Source organism: Thamnophis elegans, chromosome Z (genome assembly GCF_009769535.1).
Source record: "Thamnophis elegans isolate rThaEle1 chromosome Z, rThaEle1.pri, whole genome shotgun sequence".
Lineage (NCBI taxonomy): Eukaryota > Metazoa > Chordata > Lepidosauria > Squamata > Colubridae > Thamnophis > Thamnophis elegans.
Window position 1 is genome coordinate 109734612 of NC_045558.1, and position 16583 is coordinate 109751194.

At 32.3% G+C, this 16583-nt stretch overlaps 3 protein-coding genes across 3 annotated transcripts; all 3 read left to right on the top strand.

Moving 5' to 3' along the window:
• The first annotated feature begins 1404 nt into the window (after window positions 1-1404).
• LOC116521329 (olfactory receptor 5B21-like) lies at window positions 1405-2358 on the top strand. The gene has a single exon (XM_032236012.1). It carries the CDS (start codon window positions 1405-1407, stop codon window positions 2356-2358), a length of 954 nt encoding a protein of 317 aa, XP_032091903.1.
• Window positions 2359-7927: 5569 nt separating this feature from the next.
• LOC116521330 (olfactory receptor 2AP1-like) lies at window positions 7928-8899 on the top strand. Its single transcript, XM_032236013.1, has one exon. The coding sequence runs from the start codon at window positions 7928-7930 to the stop codon at window positions 8897-8899; it is 972 nt and encodes a 323-aa protein (XP_032091904.1).
• Window positions 8900-13591: 4692 nt separating this feature from the next.
• Window positions 13592-14560, top strand: LOC116521331 (olfactory receptor 2AP1-like). The gene has a single exon (XM_032236014.1). It carries the CDS (start codon window positions 13592-13594, stop codon window positions 14558-14560), a length of 969 nt encoding a protein of 322 aa, XP_032091905.1.
• Window positions 14561-16583: the final 2023 nt, after the last annotated feature.

Here is a 16583-nt window from a genome sequence, read left to right on the forward strand (position 1 = left end):
AATAAATTTTAATCTGTATATTATATTATATTATATTATATTATATTATATTATGTTATGTTATGTTATGTTATGTTATGTTATGTTATGTTATGTTGTTATGTTATGTTATGTTATGTTATGTTATGTTATGTTATGTTATGTTATGTTATGTTATGTTATGTTATGTTATATTATATTATATTATATTATTATATTATATTATATTATATTATATTATATTATATTATATTATATTATATTATATTATATTATATTATATTATATTATATTATATTATATTATATTATATTATATTATATTATATTATATAATATTATATTATATTATATTATATTATATTATATTATTATATTATATTATATTATATTATATTATATTATTATATTATATTATATTATATTATATTATATTATATTATATTATATTAATAATTTCACTGTTCCTACATAATGAAGAAATGAAGTTTTTTTTTAAAAAAAAAAGCCAAAGGGAAACATAGAACAAAAACTAAAAGTCTAATAACTGAAGAGGAAGTTCTGCATACAATCACAATATTTTAGTTTTTTTCACAACATAGGGGGCAGGGAAAGATAGGAGCTGAAAGAGAGAGTGGAAAAACCTACGCCTATGAATTCAGTTCTAATATCTAGATTAACAGATTTGGAAAGACAACTGGATTCAATTCATGATGTGAAAGAATTTAAGCTATATACTTAAATTGCTCATTCTTTATAGTGCACAACTACATCAATACCCTGCTGTTTTTATATGCATATTTTATTCAGATATATTTTCAATAAATTGTGAGCTTATGTGTGAGGGAAAACATATGTTTTATTAAACAGTGAATTCTTTTTCAGTGTCTTCAAAATATTAATATTTATACATATATTTAGTTAAATCAGGTTTTCAAGAGACTTGAATACAGATGCCTATCAAGCTGTTCCACATGCCATTTGAGGATTATAGAACTTGATATGAAGCTCATCTGTGCACTTCCAGTTTTGAGAAAATAGCACTTACAAAATTCATGTAATCTGAAACTTGTGATTCTATATGAAATTGTATATGCCTGCCAGAATTTATATAATTTATCTTCAAATTGTTTAAATCATAACCTCAGATATTTATTATGAGAAACACAGTACGCAAGACACAAATTATAACCATAGAAATTTTCAGCTTGAGATTTTGGAAGCTTCATCTGTTGCATATATTTTTATTCCAAATATTTTTAGAGATTGACACTATCATTCTAAATTCCAGCTACTCTGTCTCTTTTATGATAGCAACTGATCAGCACACATATATAATATTATTGAATTTTCTGAGTAATGTGTACAATATTATACCAGTTATTTCAAATATTCTCCTTGTACTATTTACATTATAAATGTTATAATGAATGCACTGCAGAGGAACCAAACTGAAATTACTGAATTTATACTTTTGGGATTTGGGGAGCTCCATCATCTGCAGATCTTCCTGTTCATTGTATTTTTAGTGATCTTCACTTCAACTATGGTGGCCAATTTCCTTACTGTTATTATAATTGTGCTTGATCAATCCCTGCACACCCCAATGTACTTCTTTTTGGGAAATTTAGCCTGCCTGGAGATGATATATAGTTCAGCCATTCTTCCCAGGATGATAGCTGCTCTCATGACTGGAGACAACACCATCTCTGTAAAAGGATGCATGACACAGTTTTATTTTGGTTCATTCCTGGTTTGTACAGAATGTTATCTCCTCTCTGTGATGTCTTATGATCGTTTTTTAGCTGTTTGCAAGCCTTTACATTATGCAACTCTTATGAATAGCAAAATCTGCATACGGTTAGCAGGAGGCTCATGGCTCAATAGTATTTTAGCCATCACCCTGTATTTGGGCTTGTTTTTACAATTGCAGTTCTGTGGACAAAATGAAATTGACCATTTCTTTTGTGAGGCTCTCCCACTGCTGAAACTCTCCTGCAGTGACACATTTCTGGTAAAGCTTGTTACTTTCACTGTGGTTTTTATCATCACTTTCCCTCCTTTTGTTTCAACTTTGATCTCCTATATCTATATTATTGTCGCCATTCTGAAAATCCCGTCTACCACAGGCAGACAAAAAGCTTTTTCTACTTGCTCCTCTCACTTGATTGTTGTCTCTATTTTCTACGGAGCCATTGTGATTGTGTATCTCATACCAAAAACAGAGGAAGTGAGAGATTTCAATAAGATATTTTCTCTCTTGTATACAGTCCTGCCCCCTTTACTCAATCCTCTCATATACAGCCTGAGAAATAAGGATGTCAAAAATGCTCTGAGAAAAGTTTCAAGAAAGTTATTGGATGGACAATGTGTAAATTAATGACCCACAACCTGATAGACTCTTAAAGCTTCCAAATTAACATGAACACTAGTTTGTGATTGTTGATTTTGCTTAACTGGTCCATGATCGTTTATGGAGTGTATTTATTGAATTAATTTTGGTTGTTTGTTTGTTTATGTATTTATGAAATTTATTTGCCAGTCATCTTGTATCCAACAACTCTGAGCAGCTTACAACTTTTAAATTATTTTAAATGTTTTCTCCTCATATGTAGAACATACTACATGATATGTCGCCCAAATCCAAATGTATCTTTGGTCTGAAAATGGCTGCGGAACTTTGATATAGATTGGTAAATTATAGAGTTCAAACTTGATTAATCCAAAGGATTTGTCACTAGGATGTCACATCAAAGAAAGTTCTTGATTTTTTTTTGGGGGGGGGCAATATGCCAACTCTGTAAAGAAAATGTAGAGATTGCTCTGTAAAGTAAATGTAGAGAATGCTGTAAATCTAAGTGCTATTGCTATTGAAGATCTCAGCATAAAAGAATATGCAATTTGTCTATGTAATTTGATTGTATTTATTTTCTTTATCTTGCCGTCCATCTTATACAATATAACTCTGAAGAGGGGTGTCTTACAAACAGTAAAAACTATTTAAAAATAGTAAAAAAATAATAATAACCAATACAGTTAACCCTATCACTCCAAACCACAGTGCATCTTCAAACATCCATAAATAACATTTCTGGCCTCACACAGCCCCCAATGCTTGTGGGAAAAGACGCTTTTTAAAAGCGTCTTCTGAATACAGACATTCAGAGGAAATGGTATTCTAAAGGGCAGAGACAGAGTCAAGGAGGCATGCTACCAATTAGATGGCAACATTGAGGGAAGAGCCTGGAATATGCCACTCTGTAGGACCTAGTGGGATAGTGAGAGAGACTATCCTGCATATAATCTGACCACATTGGCATTCTGGATTTTAAACATAATCATGAGTCATGTTTAACCAGTATCATGGATCACAACCGGAAAGAAACTGGAAGCCAGAATTGTCCACATAACGGTAGAATATAAATGTGTAAAATCTGAGACATTCAGAACTGTGTGTTCCAGCAATCCCTCTAGGAAATGATCTTGAGTGATTAAGCAAGATTCTTGGTGAAATTCATGTACAAGATGAATCTGTGGAAAGACCCCATCCTTCATAACTTTTCCTTGCAGAAGGAATAGAAGAGCCGAAGACATGAGTCTAGGAGGATGCACACAAGTTTTTTCAGAGAAATGCAACCCCACCAGAAGTCGAATATCCAGAACCAGAACCATCAAACCTAGTAACATATGCTTATCTGAAAGATTAAGCCATACATGTTTTAAGTAACACAAAAACATAAAAATGAATGTTTAATGAATGTCTGAGAGGCTTCTGTCTTGCTAGGGTTGAATTGAAATTGATTCCACCCATCCAAATATTTTAAAAGTCAATTTATTGGGCCAGCAAACAAACAACATTGCTTAATCAACCAGGGTTGAGATCAGTGGTTGGTTTCAAAAAATTTTAGAACCTCTTCTGTAGGTGTGGCCTGCTTTGTGGGAGTGGCTTGCCAGCCATCGGACTGAGTGGGAGTGGCTTGGCAGTAATGTGACTGGGTGAGCATGGCCAACTTGTAAAATCTGGTGAAACTCACTTAACAACGCTCTTGCTTAGCAACCAAAATGTTGGTATTTGAAGCATGCAAAACTGTCAAGTTACAAGACTCTTGCACCCCTAACCCTTTAGAAAAAAAAATCCCAGGGGTGTTCAAACATGACAGCTTTAAGACTTTAAGGTTTAGATAGAGGTGGGCAGGGTGATAGGTGAGCCAGCTAATAAGTGTGGCGGACAGAGCAAGCGTGGTGTGGACGGGTGGGGGAAGGGAGCTGGAACCAGTTCTAAATGTCACGGTAGATTTGTGAAACTTCTTCTATAGAAGAGGTTCGATCTGGCAGGAACCCACCCCTGGTTGAGATGTATAACTGTGAATCATCAACATACTGATATACACCATGTATTCTCCCAGATGTTTCATGTAAATGCTTAAAAAAAGAATTGAAAGACTGAACTACTAAGAAACTTAGTCTAGGACTAAGCCTCTCATACCCCAGAATCACTCATTGGAGTCTTTGACAGGCAAAGGAGGAAAACCAGTGTAATAGTGTTCCCACTCACAACCTCCAGAGTTTGTCCTCAACAAGTCATTCACAACTACAACCAAAGTCTGCCTCAGTGCTGTAATCTACCCTGAAAAGTGTATGGTCAGTTGACGTCATACCACCAGCTGATCCATCTTTCCCCAACAGGGGAGTTTTAAAAGCAGGTGAAAATTGTTTTAACAAATTGGGTTGGTTTGTTTTTATTGTAGACTGTTTATTTGAAATATGCTATATCTTTAAGAAAACTGTCCAGAAAATGCAATCTTAGAGCAAATCTTTTGGAAAAATAACAGCAGGATAATGCTATTTAATTAGAGTCTGATAATGTTACAGAACCCAATCTAAGTCAGTCCCGGGAACAGGGAGTTTCTGGACCTATATTGGAACACACTCTCAGGAAATGTCTCTTTACCAGAATGTACCTCACCATAATTGAGCCAAAAATTACTTTAAAAAACAATTAGAGTTTTAAGAATATTCAAGAACCAATAGCAAAAGGCAAAAAGGAAAGGGGAAAAGAAAGGCAAAACAAAAAAGATCACACACACACACACACACACACACACACACACACACACTGATTTAAATTTCAATAAATAGTTCAATATTTATCTCAGTATGAAATGTTTTGTTAGAAAAGTAAGTTACTTTTGTTATGATAATCACTTAAATATGTTTCAGTTATGAAGAGCATGCAAATCATATGTACTAATAATGAAATGATAGGGGCTAAAGTTAGGATCTTGATTTGCAATACTTTTTTTTCTTTCTTTCTGGTTTTATTGAAATAATTAGTACATAATCATAAATCTTACTTGCAATGTTTCTGTAGATGAAATTTCTACTTTCATTATATTTTAAGTTATATTATAACTTTAATGATGAAAAATAGATCTAGATCAAATGTTGCAGGTCCTTTTTCTTTATTGTGTCTTCATTGAAAGTACAACCTTTTATCTAAGTATATAGGTTATTAAGTGATTAATGGATGGCATCTAACATGGAACATGATTTATCTGACAAATTAGAGAGATATCCCAAGATATTTAGAAGCTATGTTCTACTAAGAATATGTATAATAGGAGATCTCAAGGGAAAATCTCCAACAAATATTGAAGCATCATAATCTTTCTCAGCATGTTTCTCTAGAGTTCAGTACCTTGGGTATAATTGAGATATGGACCTCTATTAATCTGTGTGATATCTGGTTTTAATTGTTAAATTCCATAGGTTGGGGTGAATGGGAGTGGTTTACAATTATGAAAATAAACACACTGAACCTCCAAATAATCATACTGAGAAATCTTGACAATTGCTGGAAATTAAATTTTTAAAACTTGATGGGAAAACAATGCTATTCTTGTGACTAAGTCTATGGTTTTCAGAAGGTGTTCCTAAATAGACCATACAGGTAAGAAAAGTTCACATTTATTTATTTGTTTGTTTAATTATTTATTTATTTTTCCCATCTTACTCACATGATGGCTCTGAGCAGTGTACAGACAAAATCATAAATGTCTAAAAATCACATAAAATATGATCTATCAATAAATAGAGTTACATGACAGAAGAATAGAATAAGTTAAATGTTAAATGTTAAAAGGTAGGAAGAGGACTGTCAATGCTGTCAACTCCATTGAAAGCCCAAGATAGTGGAAAACTCATCTAAAGGGAGGATATTCCAGAGGGTGGGGAGAAATGGTAGAGGAGGTCCTCTTCCTGAACCATGACTATCTACTAAATGTAAAGTACAAAATGTTCTGGATGACCATCAATGTTCTCAAACTTTTGTGTACAATGCAGTGTAACATAACTTCCTGTCACAAAGAAAGAAATAACATGCATTGTTTTGAAGTCTATAGAATTTTCTTGTCTCTGAAAAAGAAAACAGAGAGAGAGACACACACACAAACATTTATTAAGCTGCAGAAAGTAAGAACTTTTAGATTGTGCAAATTTCCTTCTACTCCTTGTTATATAACTATTTCTAATCTGTTTCTGATAGATTGAAAATCCATAAGCAAATCTGTATTATAATAGTGAAAAAGTAATATTATTGGTTGAATGACTTTTTAATGAAAGGTGGGGGAAAATTTAAAATTTCATTTACATGCAACACTTCTATTCAGTGAGTGAAGAGATAGAGGGAAAGTCTTAAAAGTTTTTTTTTTTCCAAAAAAAAAAAAGGCAGTATTTTTTCCTTGACAAAAAGAACAAAATATTTCACTTCTCATTGAAGAAGCTTCAACAGTTGTAATGGGCTGCTGGTGCTTGAATGGAACAATAGATACAGTCCAGATTGAAAAAAGCACTTTCAAGACAACTATAATCTGGATGTCTGAGAATTTCCGCAGAAGGAAAGGGAGAGGGGGAAGGGAGAGGAAAAAGGGCAAAGGAGAAGGGAAAGAAAGAAGGGAGAGGGAGGGAGAGAGGAGGGAAGGAGGGAAGGATAAACACCTGGTGATTCGAAAATGTGTAATGGCTAGAAACATTTAACTAGTCAGAAGATTTATTGCAATCTGTCATTTTCCATTAACTCTGAATATACAGGACATTCTTATCTAATTTGCATTGTGGATAAAAAATAAAAAGTATAACATAAAAGATATGTACAATATATGGAAATGTGTTTTTGTGAGATTAATAAAATGGTGTTGAAGTCCTTTTCTGAAAACAGTCTTAAATATTAATAAGAAATTAAGTGTTTTTTTAAAAAATCCTAAGTGGCTTTATAAATCTAAACTATCACACATAAATAAATAAAAAGATACTACCATATATTTAAATTATTATCAAAGAAACGAATCTTTTCTAATGTAAAAACTAGTGTGGTCTAGTTATTAAGGTGTTAGATTAGCAGCAAGGACCAAATTCTTTAAACACACCAATGAGCAGAATAATTTTTTTCCAGTCAGTCTGTCTCAACCCTAGGAAAACAGTTCCTGAAGTCTAAAGCTGAACCATTCTTTTAACAATAAACTGATAATTTATTATCTTATCACAATCTATCTTCTGTTTTTCGGGATGATTTTGAAAGTAAATTTGTTTATCTGTTCAAGGATGAAGTCTTTCATGCATTGTAAATGTTATAGTGTTATAGTAACTTCAACAATAGTTTATTTTAATATTAATATTAATATTTTAATAGTTTAATATTCTGTACAAGAAATTAAATAAATAAAGTATTCATGGGACATATGGTCATTCCAATGTTAAACGTTCCCTCTCAGCACAGGGATAGGACAAGTTGTTTGATAGGTTCCCTATTTCCATTTGCAGGATTCTGTATCTTGTTCCAATGTATTTAATTTAATTTGTGTAAGTGTCTGGGAGCTGTATGGAAAAAACAAAACAGCTTATCTATATATTGTATTTATTTTTTAACAGAACATGAAATTCCTATTTCCATGATGATCAGAAATCAAACAAAAATTGCAGAATTTGTCCTTCTGGGATTTGGGGAATACAGTAAAGCACAGACACTTCTTTTCATGATCTTCTTAGTCATTTATGCAGTATCTGTAACTGGAAACAGTCTCATTGTGGCACTAGTTATCTTTGATCATCACCTTCATACACCCATGTACTTCTTCCTGGGAAACCTCTCCTTCTTGGAGGTTTTCTACAGCTCCAATATATTTCCAAGATTGCTTTTTGCTCTTCTTACTGGAAACAACATGGTTTCACTTAGAAGTTGCTTCACACAGTGGTATCTCTTTGGTTCCTTAGAGGCTACAGAATGTTGCTTACTTTGTGCAATGTCTTATGACCGATATCTAGCTATCTGTAAACCACTGCACTATGCAACAATAATGCAAACCCAAACTTGTATCCAATTAGTTGCTGCATCTTGGATCAATGGATTTATAACTATTGTGACATTATTTCATCTCATGTTACAGCTAACATTTTGTAATTCAAATGAAATGGATCACTATTTTTGTGATTATTTCTCAGTTCTTAATCTTTCTTGCACTGACACTAGCTTGATAGAAGTTATTGGTTTTATTATGGCTGTTCTATTCACACTTCCACCTTTTCTCCTAACTCTGATTTCTTACATATATATCATAGCTGCAGTATTGAAAATCCCTTCTATCACTGGAAGACAGAAGGCTTTTTCTACCTGTTCCTCTCACTTGGTTGTGGTTTCCATTTTTTATGGTTCACTCATGATTGTTTATATGCTACCAAAGAATGATGTCAATAGAGAAATGGAAAAATTTTCCTCTCTATTATACACAGTTGTGCCCCCTCTCACCAATCCTTTCATATACAGCCTAAGGAACAAGGAAGTCAAAGAGGCACTGAGAAATAATATTAGAAAGCTTGTGCAATATAGAGTAAAGTCCCCAAAACTAATTAATATAACAAAGATATAATAAAAGGGATATCCCATATAAGCCTCTTTTTCAAGCTTCTTAAGAATAGAATAGATTAGAATAGAATGGGATGGGATGAGAGGGCAGACAAAGAAGAGAGGAGAGGAGAGGAGAGGAGAGGAGAGGAGAAGAGAAGAGAAGAGAAGAGAAGAGAAGGGAAGGGAAGGGAAGGGAAGGGAAGGGAAGGGAAGGGAAGGGAAGGGAAGGGAAGAGAAAACAAGATATTTTATTTGGCCAAATGTGATCAGATGCACAAGGAATTTGTTTCCAGTACAGAAACTCTCAGTGTACATGCAAAGCAACTGAATAGTAATAATCATAATAATGATATAAATAATAGGGGTTATGGAGAAGATGAGAATGTTATTAATAATAATACATCCATACAACATGGAAGAATCTACTTAGACATAAGACTGTATGTGTGGATTAGGTGTTCAGCAAAGTGATGGCATGAGATAAAAAATGTCCCTGTGTCTAGTTGTTTTAAGCATCCCAAGGGAAAAAGTTCAAACAGATTGTGTCTAGAATGTTGGTCTGTGGTTATTTTCTCACCCCTTATTCTGACTAATGCAATATGCAGGTCTTCCATGGAAGACAGACTGTTTGCAATTGTTTCTTCTGCAGTCCTAACTATCAGTTGGAGTCTGTAGCTGTCCTGTTTAATTGCTGTACCAAACCAGACAGTTATAGAAGTACAAATGACTGATTCAATCATTCCTGTGTAGAACTGTATTAACAGCCCCTGAGACAGTTGACAGGGCAGCACCTCGCATGACCTAACAAATGGCTCCGCACATCACCTGTGGCACGCATGCTGTAGGTTCCCCATCACAGGCATATGGGGACCTGGAAGGATCTATGTGGCAATGGGCTTAACAGTATCCATCTTTACACTGTAATATCCCAGTAGAAATTTAAAATCATTGTTCCCACCTTGACTATATATGATTATCATGTACACAATGGGAATGAAACGAATCTGTTGTAATTTGTCTTTGTTCATGCTTATTATTAAATAATTCTTCTCCATTCCTGCATATGTTTAATAATATATTTGTGTATATCTACATAATATGTTACACTTGTTTATCTGTATTCCTTCTAACATACTTCATTTCTGTTTTCCATCATAAATGTATTTGCAGAGCAGTTTTTCCTAATATAAATTATCCTTGGTAATTATATATATATATATATATATATATATATATATATATATATATATATATATATATATATATGTGTGTGTGTGTGTGTGTGTGTGTGTGTGTGTGTGTGTGTGTGTGTGTGTGTGTGTGTGTGTGTGTGTGTGTGTGTTTGTTTTATTTGTGCTGATAAATAAATAAAGGGAGTCTCCTTTTATTTATTTATCAACACAAATAAAAATAATAAAAAACAACACAAATATAACAAAGGCAACAGAAAAATATTGGGTTTCTGTCGTGATGGACTCTTGTGATGAGCCGATTGACAGATGATGGAAGCAGTTAGCTTCCTCCCATAATTGGGGCTTACCAGGGGTTGTAAAAATCTAATACATACATACATACATACATACATACATACATACATACATACATACATACACACACACACACACACACACACACACACACACACACATGTTTTGAGACTTTTACAACATAAATACCTCTTTTATTTAGATAGTTTTGGAGAGTGTCTCAAATTAATACATACTACACATATTGTTTTTCTTCCAGCCAGAAGCTTTACATTGTGGGTTTGCATGAACAAGCCTTTTATCATTTTTTGAGATTGGAAATTCTGGATTCAAAAGCAGATTCAAACTATGTGAGTCAACATTCAAGGCCAAAACCTTTTAAAAAGTATTTTATGGTTTCAAATTCAATCTGATTTTTTTTAAAAAAAATCCACAATCCATAATGGGGAAGTATTAGAAAACAAACCATCTTTTATTTTGTTACATGAGATTAAAATAGCAGAAAGAATAAATCCTTTAGACTTTAGCCTATTAACCTTTAGATATTAACTCTGTCACTCTTTCACAGTTTCATTACATTTTTATTGTTATTGCTATTGCATTCCTCTACATACATACAAACTTTCAAAATATCTTTCAAGAAAAATGAATGAACAGTACATTAGCTTGAAATCATAAATCTCCCACCATCACAGTGGGTGGGGGAGCATAATTCATCATGTTTATGTTTAGTTTTTGTGAAAATACTGGAAGGATCTCACAATGCAGTTTAAAATATATTGATTATTTATAAAACTCTTAAAAGAAACAGATTGCTTGCCTAATAGATTCAGGATCTACTGTGTCTTTACTGTTGGGATAAAACAAAACACCCATTTTAGAGATTTTAAAAAAATGTGAATGGCAATTTATTCTTCTTTCCTAATCCTGAAAAGAAGGAATGTGATTTTTTTATACTTCTCCCATAAACTTTTAAAAACAGTTTAGGGACAAATTGTCTATTTTTCATCCATTTAGCTTTCTCTTTTTAATGATGCTGATGCATGGTGCTTTAATTATATCGCTGGGATTTGTTTATTTGTTTTATCACCCTCAGCTGGCAGGCTAGGAGTTTCGGATATAACTAGCCAAAAAAACAAATAGGCTGTAACAGCCATATGTTTTGCAATTTTGTTTATCATTTATTTTTATCACTCACATTTATGAACTGTTTGCTTCATTTGCAGCAAAAAAATGTTAGAACTATTTTTCAGATATTCTGGCCAAATATATCAATTAATTTTCCTAAGGTTATAGAGGCCTTAGATATGCAAAGTGCTTAAGGGATTTTCCCTTAAGGGCTTTGAAAAATGCATAATGATGTAATATTTTACTTCCATAATAATCTATGTTTTGTTTCCCATTCAGTTCATACTTGTTTGTTTTCAAAATAGATATCTGTTGGCTGCATAGCTATCTAACTTCTCTTTAGCAAAAACCAACATTCTTGGATAGTAATGCTATTCCAGTATCACTAATTTATACTCTTAAGTTAAATTTTATCATTTCTAGATAAATAATATTTCTTAGTGCTAGTAATTCTTCTGCATCATAAAATAAAAACAAAAACCCAGAAGAAATTATTTTATTAAAAAAAACAACTAATGAAAATAAAAGGCAGATTGGTTTGCATCTTTATATATTAACATCAGGTAGTACATATATATTCTGAATAAGATAAGAAGGAGGAGTTCAACAGAAAATATCAAGCAGCAACAGAATGGTAACTATCATTATATAAGCTTTGTTTGTTATTTGGAAATAATTAAAGAACTGGTCTTTCAAACAAGAATGTTCTGTAGAATATGTTTCCAAATATGTAGTAGCAATTGCTTCAGTTATTTCAGCAACAACCACAAGTATGGTGTCATTTTAAAATTGGCAGATTAATTTGGCACATAAATATTTAAATAAAGATAGCTACATAAGTGCTATAATGGTATGTGGGAATGGCCTTGGAAGAGAAGAGGAAGATTAGGCAGCATTCAGGCAAAAGATATATCAGTTTGAAAATGCAAAGGGAAGCATTCCAGAAGAGATCTTTCCTCCTTTCCAGATGGCGAAATGAAAGTACAGGAGGAATACATTCAACCTTGCAACCATGATCTTAACCTTTCAAGGTAATCCAGATGAATCATAACCATGAACACTAGCTGAAACATTAATGTAAGGTTACATTAAAAAGAATCTTGCTTCGGATAATGCTTTGCATGATGGTTGTCTAGTCTGCAGCTCTTCTCCTGAGGTCATTCCCACATACCATTTCAGATGTCCAACAATTATAAAATAGTATTTTTGTTTTAATTTAAGTAATTATATTTTGATATTCTGATATATCACTATTAGAATGTAATACAGAGAAACCAAAAACCTATTCATTATTATATCCTGGGCTTTGGAATTATATAATTTATGCATCAGCTTTGCCATTGAATATCTATTTTATCCTACACATTATAAACAATGTATACCATGTAGTTTTTAATGTTTTTTTGACCTGTTGAAATATTTTCTTCCGTTTAATATATTTGTGTATGAAAATGTAAGTCTGATTATATGTGTAAATATTATTCAAAATAAGATAGTCCATAAAAATCAGAAATGTTTTAAGCAGCGTATAAACAAGAATTTTCTTCCGATAAAGTATTTTATATTCTTATAATGATATGTCATAATGAAACATATTTATGCTTCTTTTTAAAATACAGTACAAAAATAAACATTTGTGCATATAATTGTGTTTAGAACAGTACTAGTTGAAAAGACACTAAACCGTTTTTATTTGCATTAGAATAATTTATAGATTCACATTCTATCCTTCAAAATAATATAAGAAAAATAGAGTTTTTGATTAGTTCCATGTTTTGCATCAAGAACAATTGGTCAATTCATTTAAATACAAGTATCAGGAAAAGCAAAATATACATTTTTTATAAACATAAATATTTTGTGAGTATAAGCAAATGAAATACAGAGACATAACATCTTCCAGCTATCTCTGTTGATCCTATTATTATAGATTTATCATCAAGTATGGGGGGAAAAGTCTGTCAGTCAAATGATATATAACACATTAAACACTTTGACATTGGTCAAAATAAGAACAAACTAAGGAAAAAGCTTAAATATGACAATGACAATATCTTTAGTTTGTGCATTTTCTTTCTTTTTCTATTTTTAAATAGGACATGGATTTCCTAGTTGCCACAATGCTGGAGAATCAGACAAAGATAGATGAATTCATTCTACTTGGATTTCATGAATTCTATGAATTTCAAACATTGTTTTTTCTGAGTTTCCTAGTAATTTACATTGTAACCATGATTGGAAATGTTCTCATTGTTATGCTAGTCATCTTTGATGAACATCTTAAAGTACCTATGTATTTCTTCCTAGGAAACCTTTCTTTTCTTGAAATTTGTTATAGTTCTAATATATTCCCAAGGATGCTTTCAGCTCTCCTAACTGGAAATGGAATAATTTCTTTCAGCAATTGTTTTATGCAGTGGTATCTGTGTAGTTCCTTGGTAGCTACAGAATGCTGCTTACTGTGTGTGATGTCTTATGACAGATATCTAGCAATCTGTAAACCACTGCATTATTTGACAACCATGAATTCTCAGACTTGTATTTATTTAGCTGCTTCATCGTGGATCAATGGATTTGCTGTATTTTCAATATTGCTCATTTTGATATTACAGCAATTGAAGTTTTGCAGATCTAATGAAATAAATCATTATTTCTGTGACTATTTTGCCCTTCTAAGCATTTCCTGTAGTCCAACTTGGTTATTGGAAATTATGAGTTATATTGTAGCTACTGTCTTCACACTTCCTCCTTTTCTCTTAACACTATTATCCTATGTATATATTATAGGCGCTGTCTTAAAAATCCCCTCTGTCACTGGAAGGCAGAAAGCCTTTTCCACCTGCTCTTCACATCTGGTTGTGGTTTCTATTTTCTATGGATCTCTCATGATTGCTTACATGCTGCCAAGAATTGAAAAAGCAGATGTGCCAAAATTTTCTTCTTTGTTATACATAGCTTTGCCTCCACTAGCAAACCCATTTATATATAGTCTAAGAAATAAGGAGGTCAAAGAGGCCCTAAGAAAAAAAATTGGTAGACTGATACTGTACAAACCAACCTGCATTTAGCATATAAAAATGCTACATCTGGGAAAGATTTGATAATTTTCAATTTTTTTTAAAAAAAATCATTACTGATTTGTAGATTAAAATCACAATATTATATTTCTGAAACTCCATCAGGTCCACCTATATAAGAAGATATTTACTAGATGAATATATTAAGATTTTTATACCTATTCCAAACAATACCGCTAAAACTAGAGAAAAAATTCCCCAAAATAGTGGGGAAATATATATGGCAAGGGAAAAAAGCAAGAATTAATATAAAAATGTTACAAGATGCAAGGATTTGAGGTGGATTTGGATAAACAAACTGGGAATTGTACTGTCAAGCAACGGGTCTAGCTTGGATGAAAGAATGTATTTTACTGAGAAATACAAGATTATTGACACTGGAGAGGCATGTTTTTCAATTGGGTTGGCATGCTTTTTTGTGGTATGATAAAAATAGGGCACATTTTTCAAAGACATTATGTAAGGAAAGGATTATTAACAATATGGAAAAGAGTGAAAGGGAAACATTATTTAGAAATACCAATATGGCTTTTAACAATGGAAGCATTGACACATCCAAATAGTAGTATGAAAAATATTATTAGATACAAAGATATCTTAACAGAAAGGGGAGAACTAAAAAAAACAAGAATTAGAAAAACAAGGGATTGATATAGGGTGGTTTTCACAATTGCAAATAGAATCAAGATATGAAAAAGATAAAAGGGAGCATGTTTTAACTTAGGAAGGTCGGAGTTGGATAAGATACTTATGGGAACGGGAGAAAGAATAATCAAGGAATATATAGCTACCTATTAAGAACTATGCTAGAAGAAGAAGTGGTAAAAGATACAATATTAATTTGGGCAAAGAATTTTGGCCATACAATTGAATTAGAAAAGTGGCAATAACTATGGGAAAGAAATTATAAACTAACCATTTCAACAACTTACAAAGAAAAGTTATACAAAATGTTTTACAGATGGCATATGTCGCCAGGAAAACTAGCTAAGATGTTTAAAGACAAGTTAGCAAAATGTTGGAAATGTCAACAAGCAATAGATTCATACTACCATATGTGATGGACATATGCAGAACAAAGTAAATATTGGATTAAAATAAAAGTATGGTTAAAGAAAATTTTACAAGAAGAAATAGAATTTAGACCAGAGATATTTTTACTAGGTATTATCCCAGAGAAATTCAAGAAAGAGGATATCTATTTATACATGTAATTACAGCAGCGATAATTCTATTTGCCCAAAATTAGAAATTAAATAAGCTACCAACAGATGAAGAGATAATAAAAAAGTTATCAGATTGTGCAGAGATGGATAGGTTGACAATTAAAATAAAGGATAAAGAGGAATCAGAGTACTTCAAGACATGGAGAAGGTTTATGACTGGCTAGAGAAAGCAAACTAGAAAAGAAAGTAGGGAGAAGATAAAGTACCCAGATAATGCACTATTAAATGGAAAAGGGGGGGGGAGAGAAGGAGAAAACAGAAAATAAAATATTAAAAATATTTTAATATATTCAAGAATGAGATATAAAGGGTGGGGGACATATCTAGGATAGACTAGTGAAGGTAATTATATCTGGGCTAACAGAAATACCATCCCAAGAAAACATAAACTGAGTTTTGAAATATACACCAACAATAATAGAAAAAGAAAGGGAGAGAGTAGGAGAGAAAGAAAGGAGGATGGGGGAAAGATGTAAGGTAAGGAGAGGAGAATGGAAAGGGAGAAAGAGATGGAGAGATTCTTTGAAAATTCTTTGGAAAAAAAGATTTTTACTTATATAATGCCAAAATATCTAAGTTCTTTATTGAGTACACTTTTATCCCATCTTAATGTAGAAGGATACTCAAAGTAAAGCCTCTGAGAATGATCTAACTACATAGGATGGAATGTACATTATGCATCACAATATTTGCATTGCAACATTGCAAGGCAGTTTTTGTATTTGTATGTCTGATTCAACTTCTATATACATGAAGAAGGTTTTTAAAAGTAAGTGGATGGTTGATGA